At 40.0% G+C, this 19,542-nt stretch overlaps 1 protein-coding gene across 1 annotated transcript; it reads right to left on the bottom strand.

Moving 5' to 3' along the window:
• Positions 1 to 1,042: 1,042 nt before the first annotated feature.
• NMU (neuromedin U) lies at positions 1,043 to 19,198 on the bottom strand. The gene is made up of 10 exons (XM_065634890.1): positions 19,054 to 19,198; positions 15,739 to 15,797; positions 11,832 to 11,879; positions 11,674 to 11,733; positions 11,104 to 11,133; positions 10,947 to 10,997; positions 6,898 to 6,972; positions 2,952 to 3,005; positions 1,623 to 1,662; positions 1,043 to 1,050 (listed from the first exon to the last, which is right to left on the bottom strand). The coding sequence occupies exons 1-10, from the start codon at positions 19,196 to 19,198 to the stop codon at positions 1,043 to 1,045; spliced, it is 570 nt and encodes a 189-aa protein (XP_065490962.1).
• Between the last annotated feature and the right edge of the window lie 344 nt (positions 19,199 to 19,542).

Genomic DNA, 19,542 nt, shown 5'->3' with positions numbered 1-19,542 from the left:
GACTAGTAACACTGAGCTCAGCTCAAACCATGAGCAGCCCATACAATGTTAAAAACAATAATCCCGATCTGCACTGAATGGTCAGTTAGTTACTTTCAACATAAATACAACTTCGACATCGTATTTTAACACAACCCCGGTGTGAAAACAAACTTAGAGAGAGAAGCCAGGAAGATTGTGAGGCTAACTTGTTCTTTTGAGTGGAATTTCTTTAATTCTACATCAAAACCACTGAAGTTCTCAAATGGATCCTGATTCTGGAAGAAGGTAAATAACACAATTAAGTCGTCTTCTGAATAAAAGCCATACTGCATCTGTGTTCTTAATAACTAAAAAATTATGCCACTCTATTTTAGTTGAATTAAGTAAAAAATATTTCTTCAAAACATGCATCTTATTCAATTTCCTTTAGGTAAGGGAACAGAGATTCTAACTTTTTTCAGCCCATGAAACACTATTAACCTTACAGCTTATTGAGGACTGCCTTTATCATCAATATAGTTCTGTAGACGACCTGCAGAGCACTTATCTTGACCCTGCAGATTGCCAGAAGTCCACAGGCTACAGTGAAGGAAGTACAGGGGCAGAGAACATCATTTTGAGAAGCAAACCACACCTTTTGTTTGGCCTGCCTAAATAAGCTGTGATTTTAAAGGCTGCGCAAATCACTTGCAATATATTCTGAACAAACGTGGTAGTCTACATGGCAAACATTAAAACAACTCTCTGACTGAGTGCCTTTATTTATAAGGGAAAATAAATATACATAACAATGTTGTTAGAGGCAATGTCTGTTGCATGCATACACTGTGACTTTTTTAAGTTGCATTACACACAGTTGTAAACATATAACACTAGGAAACAACAAATTTTAATATAATCAACAAAGTAAAGAAACATTTTAATCCTTAACAGGATCTAATTTAAGAACATTTACATTCTAGTGATTTTTAATTGTACATTAGTAACAAATAACTTTTGTAAGGAAAACCGTATGTCCATGTACTCAGCATTCTTGCAGCATTAATGCTAAGTCAGGAGTCTAAAATCCTGAAAAATAAGAAAAAGCTTTAGCTGTTGGTAACATGTAACACTACATACTTAAAACATGACAGAGATGTAAGATATATTAGTAAACAGCATTATAACATTGGCATAGGGAAACTCTTTTATATCACTTCAAAGAGTTGAAGGATTTGAAATTAAATCCTGAAATCTGTACTTAGTTTCAGCATGAGGTTTTTTTCTGTATAAGAACAGGGGGCTTACCCCCAGCATGTTAGTATGTGTTTGATAGGTAGCTGAATCAGTTCTTCCCGACATAGACTTATCATAATTGTTAACTTTCCAAACTGTTTACAGATCTGGGATATTTTCTATTTCTGGCTGCCTGAAACAGCTTTGTGTTCTCAGTTCTGGGACTTGAGTACCTACAGCTTCTAGTCACTTCACCTGAAGACAGGTGAATTTAGCACATCTAGGAGAAGCTTGTCTGCAGAAACCTGAGTTGACAAAACAGTTAAAGGCTTGCTGAGACTGGTCAATATAAATAGTGTGCACTATTTGTATAAAAAATAAACTAATTTAAATGCAGATTGTGATTAAAAGCATTAAATAAATACCTCCTTCGCGAAAATCCACTGATCTCCTTCCATTGCGTGGCTGAAAGACAAATATCCAATAAGCACTCTATAAAACTGTCTGGTTTCAGTAACGAAGCCCCACCCAACTTGGTATGTATAGAAATTGGGAAATTTCTCAGTTCTGCCAATGTGATCGTCATTGAAGATAAACCTGAAACCAGTTATTGTCTCCTCCTCTGGAGAAGAATTGTGCAGTAAAAATTACTGTATACAGTTTGAAGAATGAATTATACCCATCTTGTGTGATTTTATAAGGAGGAGAAAGCCACAAGAACTCACTCTAAGAGACCATTATCCCTCATTCTTTTTGCATTTTCTTAAGATGTGCTTCCAGATTGTTGTTATTATTGCATTATAAGTGTTTGTTGTAATTAACAAAGAAATACATGTTACTCAATGGTTTTATTTTTAGACTGTGTTCTTTTACATAGGCAAAGAGTTTCTCCGTTTTCACCATGGTGTAATAATTTCAGAAATACTTTGCACTACAAAGGAACTTGATGCAATGTCTACTAAAGCTGATAAAAAGAAAACTCTTGCTGAGCTTAATAAGAATTTGCTTTTCACTCTGGCAGCATGAATGAATCCATGTTAATATGACCCATAAATTTGACCTGTCATAAGAACTCTAGAGATCCAATCCTGATACATAAGAAGTATAACTATACAAACTTGCCTTCTTTTCATTAGGCACTTTCTTAATTAATAATAAATAAAATTAATAAATAAAAGATTAACCAAAACCTAAAGAATTATTATTAAGTTTGACTTGCCATCTTTAACTTGGTCAATTTTGCAAAAATAGAGTAAAAAGGCTCTATGGCATCAAAGATGAACAGAGTAGTTTCATTCTCATGAGAATTTCTATATCTAGTTTCTGATCTTACTGGTCAAAACAAAGAAAATGTGAAGCTCAGGCCCAGTATCTGGTTTGGTACAGTATGTAAGCATAACATTGTATTTATATCCCATGCAAACATACCATATTGAACAGTGCTTTGGAAGGATTGTCCAAGATGGCATATTTTCTAGAACTTTCTCTGAGAATTATATACATAATAACCAATGACTTATGAAGACATAGCATGAGATCATGTATACACAAACATTAACTTCCTACTGTGCCTTTATTTTAAATCCAAGCAAACATCTGGAGCAGATCTTGAACAGTCCTAAATGGTGGGATGCTCTTACTCAAACAAGTTTTCTCAGTCACAGTAATTCTTACTATAATTCTCTGGCTTCTCTACGTTTTGTTTTGTAACACTCATCACGGAATGAAAAGAAAAAAAGTCAAACAAAGCATACCCTGTAGAAAAAGTAGCCTCTACTTTGAATCCCTCCAGGTCCTTGAAGTTCTTCCTGAAAAAGAAGTATTTCAATCATATCTACTCTTGTAAGCGAATCCATATAGAGAGGTTGCTTGTGTACATATTAAAAGTATTTCTTCAGTAGTACTATACAGTCTTGCCCCTTAAGGCATGCTTTATATATATTTCTCCATATCAGTAACAAGAAATTCATGCTGTCATGTAGAAACAGCAGAAAACACACGAATGAAGGCCAAGTTCCACCTCAAGTTTTGTATCAGTACAGATTGCTTTAGAATGGTACTAGTTATGATGAGCAGCCTTTGCCTTTGACTTTCCAGGTTTCATTACCCAGACACAGCTGGAGAGTTTTCACCATAGCAGAGTCTCTATGGACAAAATAGAGTTGGTCTTTGCACCTTGCAGAAGGACAGCAATGCAAAGCTTAAAACACCAGAAATACTTGGGCTCCTCCCAAGAATGAGAGCCCAGACTGTTCCCAGAGGTGTATCATGATCACCTCTCCCAGGTTAATTCCCAAATAAAAGACCAGCACTTATGATGTTCTACCCTATTTGTGCTGCACACATTGAGAAACAACTACCTGGTGAACTGTACAGCAAGGAGGGAGGAATGAACAATGAAGAAAATAGAAATTCCATTTAATTGTAACAAGTACAAAGCATGATGTATCCAGTTGCCTTAATGAGACCTTCATGATTAGAGACCACATAAGCTAAATCACAGTATTCTCATTGCTCGTGTTAATATCAGATAAGAGTGTCTGTCCAGCAGGTGGAGAGACAGGCCAATTGAGAAACAAAATAGTTCTAATCTTGTGCTTACCAGAACATAAAATTTAACTTAAATTTATTTAGCAATGACAGTATTTCTCAATTAAAAATTGGGGTCATATGATCTCTTGGGCAAGGATAACTTGAGTTATTATAGAAAGAAATCACTCCATGCTCTATTCTAATGCAGTAAGAATTGTGTAAAACAGGATGGCTCCCATCATTTCCAAACATGAGAGTAGCTTACATCCAGTAAAGCTTTCAAAGGATGTAGAATTTAAACTATACATCATTTTTCAGTCTTGCTTTTAATTTTGACTTAGTTCATCAGGTATACCGTTATACTCAGTTTCTTTACTGCACGTAAAACTTCTGGATTATTTTTATATGTATTGTCCACATCATTCTAACATCACCTGGAATACTCATTAAATACTATAGTTTTTATCTTTAAAAGGCTGAAAGTTTGTCTGTTAATGCGGTCTTGTACATCGTCATTTGAGTGTCTTATCTATATTTCATTATTTTTCTACTTTTCCTATTCAATGTGTCAACAAAAATAAAAACAAACAAAACAGGCAGTGTTGCAAATTAAGGAAGTTGATCTAGAACATAAAAGGAATCAAGAGTACAATTACTAATAAGGAACTGTGATTTATGTTAATATGCGATTCCCTGCTTACAGCCAGACACCCCTTAAAGAAGATTACAGTTTCCTTGTTTGGTTTCATGTCAGAAGGTTGGTTTTAGACAACAACCAAGGCTAAAATATGTCTTCATTATAACCCATGCCTTCTGAACTTCCAAGGGTTAATGGAAATGTTAAAAAATAACTAATACATGCTGTAGTGTACAAGCATGTATATTCATGAGCCTGCATGTATACATGTATACAGAAACATATGTATCCATGAAGAAGTATGTTTATTTAGAGTTTAGTGCCTGCCCTCTAAGTTCTCTTGTTCCACCTCTTAGATTGACTTGCCAATAAAGTGCTCTTGCTTCTTCTTAGATCACATTAGTTGAGCCAAGATGGAACTCAAGAGGAATCAAATTCATGACAAAATCTGGTGTCAGTCCAAATTGGAAAAAGAATAAATTTAATAAAGCATGTTCCATCTTTCACCTTCTCAATTCCTTGTCTGGCTGGGGAGAGGGTTGAGTGTGTTCATGTACAGCCGGTTCTGGTTTTCTTTCCAGTATTAGGAAAAAAGAAAAAAGTCATCAGCAAGCTGACCCTTCCTGAAGCACATTCTGTGACACCAGGGTCAGACAGTCCAGCCACAGGTGGGCAGCCCACAGCGACATGGGGGCTTCCTGATCCGTGGAGGGTTGGAGTTCCTCTGCTCAGCTGAGGCAGGGTTGTTCTGATCCTCCACTGGCTTTAACATTCGCCCAGGTCATATCCCCATCAGCCCATCTGGTAGATTCTCTTGGAAAAACAGATTTATAGCTTCCTCACAGTCAGGGAATAATTACGGTACTCTTATTTTTGATGGCGGATTATTTCAGTATTTTCTTAATTTTCTTATAAACTGCTATGGCCCTCAGCAGTAACATTTAGAAAGGATTTTAAACTCTTATACTAAAATATAAACAAATACAATAAGCATAATATGGATTAATTTCAAAGATTTATTATGACATTAAAACAAATAAGGTGCATGCAAAAATACCAAAACCAATAGAGTGTGCAAAGGACGTGGATTCCAGAAGGTGCTAGCCCTTTGTAAGTGTCTGGTGTTTATGCACTGCACAGGAGTAAACAACACCTTTAACAAGGTGACTGATATTCACTGCAGGAATTAAGAACAGAAAATCAAAAAAAGTTGCTTTCTATAAAATGCAATTCAGTTTGCAGCTGTTTTCATTATTTCCTTGGATTTATATTAATATTTTAAAACGGCTATATTCTGTGAGTGTTGGCCATGTCATTACTTCTCTTGGCTTCAGCTGTACAGAAGAAAATGAATGCAAGTATGTATTTAATATTACACATCTTCATTGGGAATTAATGAGCTCTTCACTTTCTAGGCCTAAATGCCAAATTAGAAGATATTCCAAAATAAATAATTAAAAACACACAGGAAAAAAAAAATCAAAGGAGGTTAAATTTATTAACTATTTTACATAATAGTCCAGATGAAGCCTTCAGCTCAGAAGGTCTCTAGGATATCCCTGCCAGAACCTAGAGAGGATACCAGAGGACTGATTGCTCCACACTTTCCCTGGTCCTTCCACCTTTTTCCTGTCTATGCATAGCAAGACCCTGCTTCACACAGCTTACTGGACTGATCAAATATAGCCTGAACTAGTGTGGCTTTTGTTATTACATCTTCTTTCTTAGAAATGTTACTATTATACAACTGTGACTGTATTCCATTCCTTTTCAAACAAATCCTAGTCAGACTACCACCCTTATTCTGCTTAAGGACTGATGACATTTTTGCACCATCTACTTTAATCCAATTACCCATGATAGTACTGACTATTCTAGAAGATTCCTGTACCTGTAATTCACAAAATGTGGGTTACTGTAACTCAACATGGGAGTTGAAAGTGCCACAAATTTTGCATTCAAACTTTTAAGTGGAACTACAATACTTACATAGCAAAGAGCCTGTTACTGAGCATGTGAACAGTCCCACTGAAATAACCACCTTAGTTATGCACTTGCTTCTGTATGTAGCTGTGTTAACATGTAAGCATAAGTGTCACATCATGATAGCAAATTGAAGACTGCTGGTTATCACAGTGTAGAATGGTTGGAATTCTAACTGTTGATATTTCCATGTACCACTAGTTATGAGTACAATAAGACAAATCATAAGAGACAGGACTTTTAAAAATTAGCCACTTGAAAAAATTACTAAGGAAACCTGTAATACTCATAGTCATTCATTCATTTCTACTTTAAAAATTTGATGAAAATAATATAACTTCCAAAAGTAGCTTGATAAAATGCTTGCCTTTCGCCACAAAGTTCTATCTGCCCACTCTGGACTCATTCCCAAACACTATAGCATTATTTTTAAATCATGAAAATAAAAATGTTATGAGCAGAAAGGTCTACAAGGACATGTTTAGAAGAGCTGATGAATCACAAAGTGTGAGAAAACAAAACAAGCATGCAGAGTTCAAGATACATACGTCCACTTTATATCTCTTCAGTCTTCTCTCATTTAGCTGGGGAACAAGTTGCAGCAAGGGATGCAGGACAGACGACTGAGAGGACACGAACACAGACACATGAGCAACAATGAAATTCGGACCTTATGATGCAGAAAAAAAGTCTCTTCCCACAGTATTGGTTTATGGACCAAACAGGCACCAAAAGAGAACTGAAGATGTTAATTGAGAAACACAATTTTGAACATTCTGACTTGACAACAAACAGGAACCAACATTTATATTTACACTATGAATGTGACTCAAACAGCAATGAAGGGAAAAGCTATGTGTCCTCATCTTGGCTCACTGAAAGCCCAGAACTGTTTACAGACTTCTTGCCCAGGCAATTGCAATTATTCAGACTTTGGTCCACCTCTGCGATTGGTACAGAGAAATACATCATTCCTACTAACACTTCTATGATTATCTGCCAATGGAAGTTAGCAGCTTTGATCTCCATTGTACTGAAAAGTTAATTTTACTTCAAAGTAACTTAAATTGCAGCAAGAAAAATGTTGGATTTTGGTTTTTGTGGGTTTTTTGGTTGGTTGCTTTTGTTTGTTTGTTTGTGGTTTTTGTTGTTGCTTTTGTTTTTTGGGTTTTTTACAAGAAAACAGTTTGCAGGAAGGATCCATTCTCAAGTGAAATTTATAACCACGGCACTGGTTACTCTACCTAAAAGACTAGCTCAGATCCTGAAATTCCTTGATTTCAATAAGTCTTTATGCTTGTACAGAGGCTGGTTAAGCACAGTGGCATAGTGTGAAGTGTAAGTGCCACCCTGGGAAACACAACCATGTGGGCTTCTGAAGAGAGGTTCACAGTGAGAAGTAAAGTAGAAAACCCATGTTCTGTCAACCAATTTCAACCTTCAACTCATATTAACATAATTTTAAAAATAATGCATTTTTTATATAGTACTTCTTAGAGAAGTGATAAAACAAAGGGAAATATAATTTCTGGAATAGAGTTACCGAACTGATATTGTATTTAGCAGGTAAAATAAACTTGCCCACTTGGACCCAATTTTGCAATGTCTGCTTAAGGTAGGCATTGTGGCATCATAATAGCTAAAAAGTTGAGGTCTGATGTGTAGCAGAGGAGTTAAAGGTCACCCCAGCTGGCCACTTGGGATCTGTCTTGCAGCCAGTGGAGAGAAGTTAATAAAGCCAAAGAATGATGGATCTCACCTAAGTTAATATCTCTGAGAACTGGGCTAGAAAACAGTCACCTGAACAGCTAAGCAGAAGAAGTAAGAAAGCAGCAATCTCTGGAGGCAGGCAGGGGCAAAGGTGTTTGGGATGGGGATGAAAGGGGTGCGATAACCTCTGAAGCAGGAGCAGCAGCAGAAATAGTCCATTTCACTGGGCCCTGATCACCATTAAAACCTCCAGAGCTGCTCTATCATGAAAACATTGGCTCCAATGCCACCAATATCACTTTCTAGGAAATATACCACATATTTCTGAAGAAATGTAAAGAACAAGGCAAGAATGGACATTAATGATTGTTAAGAAACAAGAAAAAAATAATATAGAATCATAGGATGTCCTGAGTTGGAAGGGACCCACAAGAACCATGAAGTCCAACTCCTGTCCCTGCATATGACAACCCCACAGTTCACACCATGTGTCTGAGGGCATTGTCCAGTCTCTTCTTGAGCACTGTCAAGCTTGGGGCTGTGACACCTCCCTGTTCCAGTGCTCCACCACCCTCTGGGGGAGGAAGATTTCTTAATGTCCAACCTAAACCTTTCCTGGCACATCTTCCTGCCATTCCCTCGGGTCCTGTCATTGGTCACCAGAGAGAAGAGATCAGCGCCTGCCCCTCCTCCTCCCCTTGTGAGGAAGCTGTAGACCGCAATGAGGTCTCCTCTCAGTCTCCTCTTCTCCAGCCTGAACAAACCAAGTGACTTCAGCTGCTCCTCATACGGCTTCCTCTCCAAACCCTTCACCAACTTCGCAGCCCTCTTCTGGACACTTTCTAGTAGCTTAATATCTTTTTTATCCTGTGGCGCCCAGGACTGCACACAGGGTCCTGGTGAGGCCGCACCAGTGCAGAGCAGAGCGGGACAATCACCTCCCTGCCCGGCTGGCAATGCTGGGCTTGATGCACCCAGGACACGGTTGGCCCTCTTGGCTGCCAGGGACATTGTTGGCTCATGTTCAACTTGCCGTCGACCAGAACCCCCAGATCCCTCTCCGTGGAACTGCTTTCCAGCATCTCATCCCCCAGTCTGTATGTACAGCCAGGGTTGCCGTGTCCCAGGTGCAAAATCCGGCACTTGCTCTTGTTGAACTTCATGTGGTTGGTGATTGCCCTGTTCTCCAGTTTGTCCAGATCCCTCTGCAGGGCCTCTCTGCCCTCGAGAGTGTCGACAGCTCCCCCCAATTTTGTGTCGTCAGCAGACTTACTAAGTAATCCCTCAAGTCCTGAGTCTAAGTCATTTATGAAGACATTGAAGGGCGCTGGCCCTAAGATGGATCCCTGTGGCACCCCGCTAGTGACTGGTCACCAGCCCAACATAACCCCATTTACTAGAACCCTTTGAGACCGGCCCATCAGCCAATTGCTCACTCACTGCATTGTGTGTTTACCCAGCTGAATGCTGGACGTCTTGTCCAGGAGGATACCATGAGAGACGGTGTCGAAGGCTCTACTGAAATCCAAAAAGATCACGTCAAACTGCTTCCCTTGGTCAACTAGGTGGGTAACCTTGTCATAGAACGAAATTAAGTTTGTTAAGCAGGACTTTCCCCTCATGAACCCGTACTGGCTGTGACCAATGACTGTGTTGTCATTCAGATGTTTTTCAGTAACTCTCAGAACAAGCTTCTCCATGATTTTGACAAGCACAGAAGTGAGGCTGACAGGCCTGTATTTGCCAAGGTCATCCCTGTTGCCCTTCTTGTAGATTGGGACAACGTTTGCCAGCTTCCAGTCATCTGGGACCTCTCCAGATTCCCAGGAGCATTGAAAAATCATGGAGAGAGGTCTCACTATGATGTCGGCCGGCTCTTTAAGCACCCTTGGATGAATCCCATCAGGCTCCATCGACTTGTAGGGATCCAGCTGGAGTAGCAGATCCCGTACAAGTTTCGCATTAATTGGGAATTTATCATTCTCGCAGCCATGGTTTTCTAACCCGGTGTTATGGGGGCCCCCAAGTCCATCACCAGCGTTGAAGACTGAGGCGAAGAAAGCATTAAACGTCTCAGCTTTGTCTATGTCCCTGTTAATAAGGTGCCCATGCTCATCAAGTAATGGGCCAATGTTACTTCTAATTTGCCTTTTGCTATTAATATATTTTTAAAAGCCTTTTTTATTGTCCTTCACAGTACTGGCCAGCTTCAATTCTAATTGAGCTTTGGCAGAGTGAATTTCCTCCCTATAGTGACGAATATGTTTAACTCTCTCAAAATTCTATTGTACATAATAAAAACACATAGATGCACAGACATAACGGATTATGTTTGCACTATAAAAGCAAGAATGGGTCACACATAGTTTGGCTTCTATTGTTGACTTATGAGAATATTTTTATAGCAAGAATTCTAGGCTATTTTTTAAATCATACTTTTCATTTGAAATATAATCCAAAGTCTGACTGATTTTGCCTGATACATATTTGACATGCACAAATAAATACATACAATTTCATTAATAATTAATAAAAATCATTAATCATTCTTTATCTTTATGGTCATGTTCTCTGCTTCTATAAATCCGGTTTCACTGCATATGTTATGTTCCAGTACCAGAAATAAGCATTTGATCTGATTCTTAAATGTTGTAACTACAAGATTAAGATGCAGTTGGGAATCTATGAATGTTTGGTTGTTTTTTTGCACACTTGGCCAGTATTGATGATCCTCTTCCACGTTATTAAAACACATTCTATATCTTAAACACAAAGCTCCCCTTTCTGAGCTTGCTATACGGTTGGAAAGACTACTGTAGAAAGGAACATTACCTTGTTTTTACACAAAAGCACACGTGTACTCACAAGGAGGTGCTGTGCCACTTACCATGATGTCTGAGTTGCCTGAGTCATGAGTCTTAGAATAATGAAATAAGAACTGTTCAAAAAAATTAAAAGTGGGGTTTTACTACAAAACAGGGCAAGGGTATTATGATTTTCTTGACAATTTTAGTGTGATCATAAAACATACATAGAAATCTTACCCTTTTGGTGTTGTCTTTTTCATCTAAACCCTGTAGGAATAATAATCGGTAGAGAAGCTTTTATTTGTTAAAAAAAAAAACAAAACAATGGGCAATTTTGATTACATTATAAACTTTTCAGTACTGGATTAGAATATCATCCTTCTTTGACAGATCTATTATGTGTCTTTGCTTATCAACGCCACTACTCTTTTCAAACTCTGTAGGGAGCATTGATTACTCTCCAGTAGAAGAGTCGATGGGTTTAGTGGATGCTTCTTTGTATATCCCTATACTTTCCTTAGTAAATTTATTTCTCCATTGAGAGCTCATCATTCTTCTAATCTAGAGCAACAAAAACACCTGAAGCCTTATATCCAACCTGGACATTGTTTTCCAAACATTGAAGTCTCCCCATTATTTCTAATAGGTGTTGGATTAGGACACATAGCATTTCAGAGTAAGAACCGATAGCATTACTTCCAGCACTGAGTGACACTTCAGATATTGAGTCCTCAGAATTCATTGTAGACTCTGGCACGCTGAGAGATCAGGCTTCAGAAATGCTAAGTAGTCTTTTGAGTGTGTTACCTCTGGTTTCTGGAGAAATCCCATGACCATAAAACAAAGTTCTTCCAGTGCACTGGATGCCTAATGCAAAGAAAACATTAATTCAAGTATCACACTTCCAATCCTACTGCGTATAGCAAATAGTATCAAAATAGCAAAGTAACCTCGGTGTGACTCACCTGAGGCTGAGTTTCTCTGGACAGGTAGGCAGAACATGCATCGTCTATCTGTAAAAGTTCAGAGAGTCCTTTTTTAAAAAGTCAGATTAATAAAAATAAGTGAAATATGTGTATTTTCAGAAACAGTCCAGTGCAGCTAAAGGTTATCCACTGTACGGAATCCTTACAGGTATATTAACGAAATATTTTGCCTTCAAGAGGGAAAAAAAGCCCTTTACAATGTAAAAAACATTATACTTGCTTGATCTGAACAAACACATACATATCTGTGTCCTTTATCCTTTTACCTGCCTCATGCCCCTCTTATTAGTAATGTTCTCAAACTAAGTCATATTTCAATTTATTATTTTAAGCATGTGGGGTATGGACTATGAACTTAAATATCTTCTGTGATATCATTGGGTTATACAAAACTGCAAAGAAAATGACAAAAGTAAAGCAAATGATTCAGTGAGCAGTCCTCAAACACAACTCTTCCAATTGCATCCCTGCAGGTATGTGACACACACGTCTTGAGTGATTATGATATGTGCCAGCACAACTTATGCATACCAGTCAATTTATGTGAGTCACCAAGCAGCCAGTACCTGAGGTCTGCACTGATTTCTTTGGCAAATGAGGAGCCTTACAAGATTTTGTTCAAAGGAGGTGGTTCCCAAATCACAGTGCTACTAAGAGATATATTCAATATATTTCAAGGGATCTAAACTCAAAGAGCACTGTGGAAGAAGTCACTGCTGTTGAACTTAAACATGTCAGCACAGTATGGAATGTTACACACATGGACACAAAACAAACAAACAAACAAATCCACAAAACAAACCAAGAAGACCCACCCTCCACCAGCCGTTTCAGCTGGATCAAAATAAATGTCTGCTTAGCTCTGCATCTTATCTCCAAAAAATGGCCATGCACTGCCACCCAGGGAGAGCCTAAAAAGAGACCAGTGGTCTAGTAAAGCCCATGGCCTCCAAACACAGGATTTCTGTGCTGTGAATTTGAACAATCTCTCTCTGAACCATTGTAAACTTTCAGCACCCACAACGTCTTGTGGTAAGAGTTTCCTAAACACTGTGTGAAATACCCTTTCTGTTTGTCTGGATCGGTCTTTTCAAAACTAGCTTCATGCAGTGCTATCACAATCTTGTCTTGGGAGAAGTAATGAATAACTGATTCCTACTCATTGTCTCCCTTCTGTTCACGACCTTGTGTAGACAATTAATCACATCCTCCTGTTGTCTCTTTTCTAATATGGGATTCTAGGAGTCTCATAATACTGAATATTTTTAACGGAGTTATTCATGGGGGAGGAAGAAGAAATGGAATTAGGGGTATTTGAATTTATGGAAGTAATATTATCAGTGCTGAAAGCTCAGAGGATCCTGCAAGGAAAAGAAAAAATCACCAGTGCTCCAACTGAAGATGCACAGTTTAATAATAATGAAAGAAGAGGCTTAACTTTTCTTTATATAACTTTAAAATTGTATCAATAGCAACCTGCATTGTTATGCACCATTTCTTCCATTGAATATTTGATACTGTTTGTCTAGGTGCCAAAAAGCATTGCTAATCATCTAGTTCACAGACTGCATAAAGAAATGTGTTCGGTTTGCTGTTTTAATTGTGTTTTTGTCATTGTTGTTTGGTTTTTGTGTTTTTTGGGGGTTTGTTTGTTTGTTTGTTTTAATAAAGAGTAGGCAATGCAATGGCTCTTATGATTTTATTATAGGTAAAAAGCCCTAAACAACACTCTTTAGCAATGAAAACATTAAATGAAAAACGCAATAAACAAATAGTGCATATCTGAGTACTTCAAGACAAGAGATGATTCATTTCTCTAGAGACAATCTACGAGAAAGCATTAGCAGAGATAGTGGGAAAGCTAATAGCTCACAGAATTCCCCTTTCAAATAGTTTTTGTTGGTAACACATCTTTCCCATTCTCATTTCCCTTCATCTTGCAGTTTTTTATCTCTGAGTATATTAGTTCAGCTTCACTACTTTCAGAGTAAGAAAATATTGAGGGAGAAATCAGCAGTGAATGACATAATATAAGCCGAAGTCATTTTGGCAGCCTAAGTTAAAACTTTGGTGTTTCTTCTTGGTGAGGGATTTTTTTTTTGGTCTTGGTTTGGTTTGGTTTGTTTATATATTTGCTTGGTTTGTAGCTGGAGGTGACTCTTAGACAACTACCATAATTCGGTAGCAGGACAAGCCAGAGACTGCTTTGTGTTGGGCACAGTGCAAGGCAAAGCCTCCCTCAGCTAAAACCTGCATGGACGAAGCAAGGGCTGAGGAAAAGCCACAGTTTCTGTTTATTCCTTTTAAAAAAAATGAAAATAAAAATAAAAATGTAATAGTTTTTATCATCCTTGATGCATCTTCTCAGTAATTTTCTCTCCTGTCTCAGAAATGTCGCCTGAGGGTGGGAGCTTGTGAATTGTTTGGGGTTGGTTAAATAACAAAGAAACAAAAGGATGTGAGAGATAGTAAAGGAGCACAATACTTAGTTACAAAGTTCCCATATTTATACACTCAGAGTCATTCCTGGGAAATACTAGATTAATTTAGAGACAGAGCTTCTCCCGAATGGTTCACTAATAAAGTAACAAACAGGGAAGAACTGATTCTTTTCACTCCAAGAAACTCCGGTGAACCAGTATGATTCTGTAATCAGGTTGATTTAGGTTATATAACAATGCATCTAATCCTTTTTCCTTAGACTCTCCCCAGTCCTGCATGATTCTTGTTGTAATGGTAAGTTTTATATTGCTTACATTACATAATTTTACATGGAATTTAGTATCTTATGCATACTTTTTTGTTCACTGAAATCAATGAAAACTTTGCCTTACACTTGGTGTAGGGACAAATCCTGTGTTACAACCAGCAAATCTTAGCAATAAATGCAGAAATGTACAGAATAGCATCTTTCAATCCAGAATGTAGATAACTCATTTTCATGAACTCCTAAAAGCTATCAGGACCTTACTTCCCAAAAGACCACTTTTGCACTGGACATAAATATCACCAGGGCTTGTTCAAGTGCCGGTCTAGAAATATGTTGGTGTTTGAGTCACCGCTTACGAAATGAGCTCAGGGGAACTGGCAGCAAGGGACCTGTCTCCTGCAGTGGCCACAATAGGAAGAAATTTACTCTCTGTATCTATCCCTGGTGAGTCACTTGCTTTCTAATGTTATCAGAAGCTATTAGACAAAATTAAATGTCAACAGAATACTTAAAGGTTACAGCAACGCCAGGGCATGTGAGGCTAGACCCTCTCTGCATGTTATGCAGAGCCCTTGTTAACACGTGTCACATCCTAAAGTCAAAACAAATATTCATTTCAAAGATGACAGTGGAAGTTATGATAGCAATCAGTAGCAAAAAGTTAGAGGGGCTAATTGACACAGTACATTATCCCTTACCTAGTAAACTGAGAGGCCAGGATAGAGTTAAATACAGCATCCCAGCCCTGTGTGTGGAATGGAAGAAGCAAGAAGATTGGATGAGTTGGAAAAAAAATTACTGCATATCCTGTACAGACTATAAAAGTACCAGGTGGGACACAGTGTTTCTTCCAGGGACAGTGACTGCCTGATCATTGGCAGTTTTATGACAACTGTTATGAAATGTAGCTCTTCATTGAGCCAAGACGGACTTTTTCCCGAACAACATCTCAACACCCAGCTTCAACATCTTCCTAGAACAACTGTTCAGAAAACCCAGAAAATAAGATGTTTCACCTCTTGATTGATGTCAGAATAGGAGAAGTGCAGGAGAAGCAGGACTGAAAGAAGCAGCACCTGAACTCCATGCAAGAGAAGTACTGGAGACTGAGGTGTGACTGTAGCAAGGATGTGCACAGGAGAAACGAGAGTCTGCCATAGGGCAGATGCTGCTTACCTCTTTCCACAGCTGCAAATCCTGATCTGCCTCGAGTGCTTGGGGTGGCATCGGTGCACCTGGAACCACAAACCGTGCTTAGCAATGCTGTACAGCAAAGGCCATTTGTACAAGTATCCCATGTCAGTGATTTAAATAAAATCTCTGACCACAATGTGATACCCAGCACACTCATTATTAACTGCAAGGTCTGAGAGCTGTATGGTCTAAGGAGGTCTGTGGCCCCAGGTGTCGCAGGATTTGTCCAGTGCTTCCTGCCTGCTCTTTATTAGCACCGCAGCAGGAAGCTTCTTCACAGGTTCAAAGCAGATACAGATGCTCAAATCTCCTAGCAATAAAGAGTGTGGAAGTTACTCAGCTTTCAGCAAGGGTCAGACTAACATTAGTCCATTCTCAGCAATAAGTAGAAGGCAAGAAAACTTGTGGGGCAGCTCTCAGATGCCAGGACCTGCTCAGAAAAACACAATCCAGCAGCTACAGCCTCAAGCTTTCCGAAAACTCAGCTCACCTCCAGCGCATGCATTGCAAGTTCAGAATCTGGATAGTACCTTTTGCTTTGTCGTATGTTACAATTAAACAAGTGCGATGTAATGTACACTTGCATATGAATAATAGCAATGATAAGGATATGGTGTTTTTGAAAAGGTGATAGACAGTACATGTATAAATGGCTTTTTTTTTTCCTTTGCCTGGTGTATGTAATGTGGAAAAGCTCAGTCCCTTAGAAGATTAAATATGTTATTAATTGCGTAGTGCTGCAGTGATGCTGTGCTTGGCTTGGGGGCAGCTCCTTTCTCCATCTCTGCCCACCCAGGCTGCAGACCTGGAAGTCACTGTTTCTGGGTCCCTCCCAACTCAGTGCCCAGAATACCCACCTTTCCATATTCTTATTTTATCTGGATATATATTTCTAATAGCAGTGTATTAGTAGAGTTGTATCTCACTGGGATGGAGATTGGTGCTTTATCTCTACAGTCCTAGCACTGCAGGAAACCCTAGAAAGGCATCTAATTTATCACCCTACCCAAAGCTACTGCCCATTACCCATGCCTGACCCTTTTATACACTGTTCTTAAAGACCTCAGGTCAACGGAGATTTTATAACCTCCTGAACAGTCTATAATTACCTGTGGTCACATTTTTTTCAAATAATTGAACAAAATTAGACAAAAAAAGAGGTGAAGGCAGACTTAGCTAGAATGGCCAGGTGAGCAGTGTATGAATGCCCATCATCTCAACTGGTTTTGCATGTACCACTAGTAACAATAATTACAACAGTAGCTAGTTCCAGGCATTTAGGGGTGGATTTTAAATCCACATTTTGGTACTGGCACAGATTTAAGATGAGTAATAATTCTGGATGCTGCTTAAAGAAGAGGGCATTCTTAATTTTACATTATGTAGAAGTGGGATAACATAACAAGAAAACTGCTTTCCAATTAAAATTTGCTTTTATGGATGTTTGTTTTAGTTCAAGAAAGAACACCAAATAAATTAAAGGTGCTACAATTCTCTTAGTTTGTCACCAATTTTTAAACTAGTATGTTAAAATTGGAGTATTGCCTGGGACTGGTATCCTGGTTGCCAAAAGCGAGACTGGGCAACACTTCAAATTAACACACCTGACCCATTAAACCTTTGTCTGCCTGTCACTGAACACTGTTTCTACCATTGCCTGTTTCCCAAGGCTTTCCAGGGGGAGCAGAAGGAATCCCATAGCCTGTAAAGCTTAGGGAAGCAGGCAAGAAAGCCTGAATATTAGAGCTTGCACTTTGTTGTTACTGTTGTTGTCTGGAGCACGAACTTTTGGACAGAGGAGATGCAATTATTTCACTAGCTCACAAGTTTCCTTTACTCTTCTCCACTCGTTCACAAAACTCCTATTTCATGTGCAGTCCCGTGTGTTTTGTGCTCACACCTGGGACTATGTGCCCCCCAGTGCTGAGCAGTGTCCCTCCATCACCCCATCCAGAACAGTGCTGCAGCCCTTGGGACTTCAATCATTTACACACAACAGCACACACAGGGAAACTGTAAGTTATCTTGTAATATACACAAAATACCCACATGATGGAAAAAAAAAAAGAGTGCTATTGAGGAAAGCAATCCTATTCAAAAGGAGAGTATAGGAGGAAATCCTACAAAACTGACAGTCTATGATGTATTCTGCCAACTTCTAAAAACCCAGCTTCTTCCAAGGCAGCAGAATGCCAGATGCACAATTTCAGTCAGCTTTCAACCTGGGATTCACTTCTTAAATCTTCTCTTCCCTCCAGTGCTATACCTACACAAGACCCTGGCAGTAATTTTTTAAAGAACAATTATGAAATACTGTGTGCCATTGCGCTTCTTTGCAATCCTTTTCCTTCCCTCCTCTCTTCCATATCTCCAGAATTCATTTTTAACAGAATGTTGTGTACGGTGTACTTTGATTTTCTTTGATTCTTGATATGGAAAAACAACAACAACAACAACAAAAACCAAACCAAACAAACCAACCAACCAACCCATCCTCCCCCCAACAAATCAGAAAAGCTCCTGATGAAAGCAACTCACACACTCATACCATATAATACAAACAAAGCATAACTATTCCTTGCACAGTAACTCATTTTGTAGTGTTACTTCACGAGGTGAAAGTGGTTAATCTATCTGGAGTGGGAAAATAGAATAGAAAAGACAGTATGTTTTGTTAAAAAGCCCGTTAGCTGTGCTCGTTCCACAAGCGCTCCCTGCTACAAAAACAGTTTTCAGGTGCAAGACAACGTTTCAAATTAAATCGAGATAATCAAGCTTAAGTCTTAAGCAACTCAGCAGCTCTATCCTCTCCCACTTAACCCTTCCTCCAGGCATTCCTCACGCAGTAAATCTTGCTTCAGATTTGGCTAAGGAATTCCCAGAGGGTCTTAAATTTTCCTACAATTCAGCGATACACCTCGTTTCCCTTTTCTTAGCTTCTAAACCAGTGTAAATTGCATGAAATTAAATCCCTTTTAACGAAACCCACTTCCCCACGTTGCTGGAGTGCAGTGTTGCCAGGACAAGGTAATCCTGTCGGGATGCGTGAGGGAAACCCTCAACACCAACCCCCAAAGCCGTGCCCAGGCAGTTGCCACCTCCTGCACGTCCCTGCCCCGTCCCAGCCCCGCAGCCCCCCCATCCCCGCCGGGCGCCAGGCGGTGGCACGCAGCAGCCCCTCGCTGTGCAGCCCCTTCACGGGGCTGGCAGGCTGCTGGGGTCACCCCCTCCCCAAAAAAAAAAAAAAAAAAAAAAAAAAAAGAAGCAGGGCTGGGTTGCGAGAGAGATGCTGCTCACCTTTGCAAGCAGACATCGAGGAGGCGAGGAGGAGGAGGAGGAGGAGAAGCAGCGGGGAGCCCGGCAGCGCCGCGCCGTCCCCTGCCTTCCTCGGGCTGCGCCGTGGGGCGGCTGCGGGGGGCTGCTGGTGGCAGAGGTTTCCCATAGCCGCGGTGTCCCCTGCGCTACCTCCCTGCCAGCAGCTCTTCTGGGCATGCCCCCGCTCCCTGCCCAAACTTTTAACATCTCCCTGACACGTGGACGAGCATCAGCCTGAGTCAGGGAGGGCGCGTCAGCCGCGCTGCCCGCCCTGCCTGCGCTGCCCGCCCTGCTTGCGCTGCCCGCCCTGCCTGCGCTGCCCGCCCTGCCTGCGCTGCCCACGCTGCCTGCGCTGCCCGCCCTGCCTGCGCTGCCCGCCCTGCTTGCGCTGCCCGCCCTGCCTGCGCTGCCCGCCCTGCCTGCGCTGCCCGCCCTGCCTGCGCTGCCCGCCCTGCTTGCGCTGCCCGCCCT

This window comes from Caloenas nicobarica, chromosome 4 (assembly GCF_036013445.1).
Source record: "Caloenas nicobarica isolate bCalNic1 chromosome 4, bCalNic1.hap1, whole genome shotgun sequence".
In the NCBI taxonomy this organism is placed as follows: Eukaryota; Metazoa; Chordata; class Aves; order Columbiformes; family Columbidae; genus Caloenas; species Caloenas nicobarica.
The sequence above is the reverse complement of the archived record's forward strand: the minus strand, read 5'-3'. Positions and strand labels throughout refer to the sequence as shown.

Excerpts from the sequence above, each read along its gene's own strand:
- NMU (XM_065634890.1), bottom strand. The coding sequence starts at position 19,198 with ATGGGAAACCTCTGCCACCAGCAGCCCCCCGCAGCCGCCCCACGGCGC. Across the intron at positions 15,798-19,053 it reads CTCGATGTCTGCTTGCAAAG|GTGCACCGATGCCACCCCAA; the intron begins GTGAGCAGCATC and ends TTGTGGTTCCAG. Across the intron at positions 11,134-11,673 it reads GATTTCTCCAGAAACCAGAG|GGTTTAGATGAAAAAGACAA; the intron begins GTAACACACTCA and ends TTATTCCTACAG.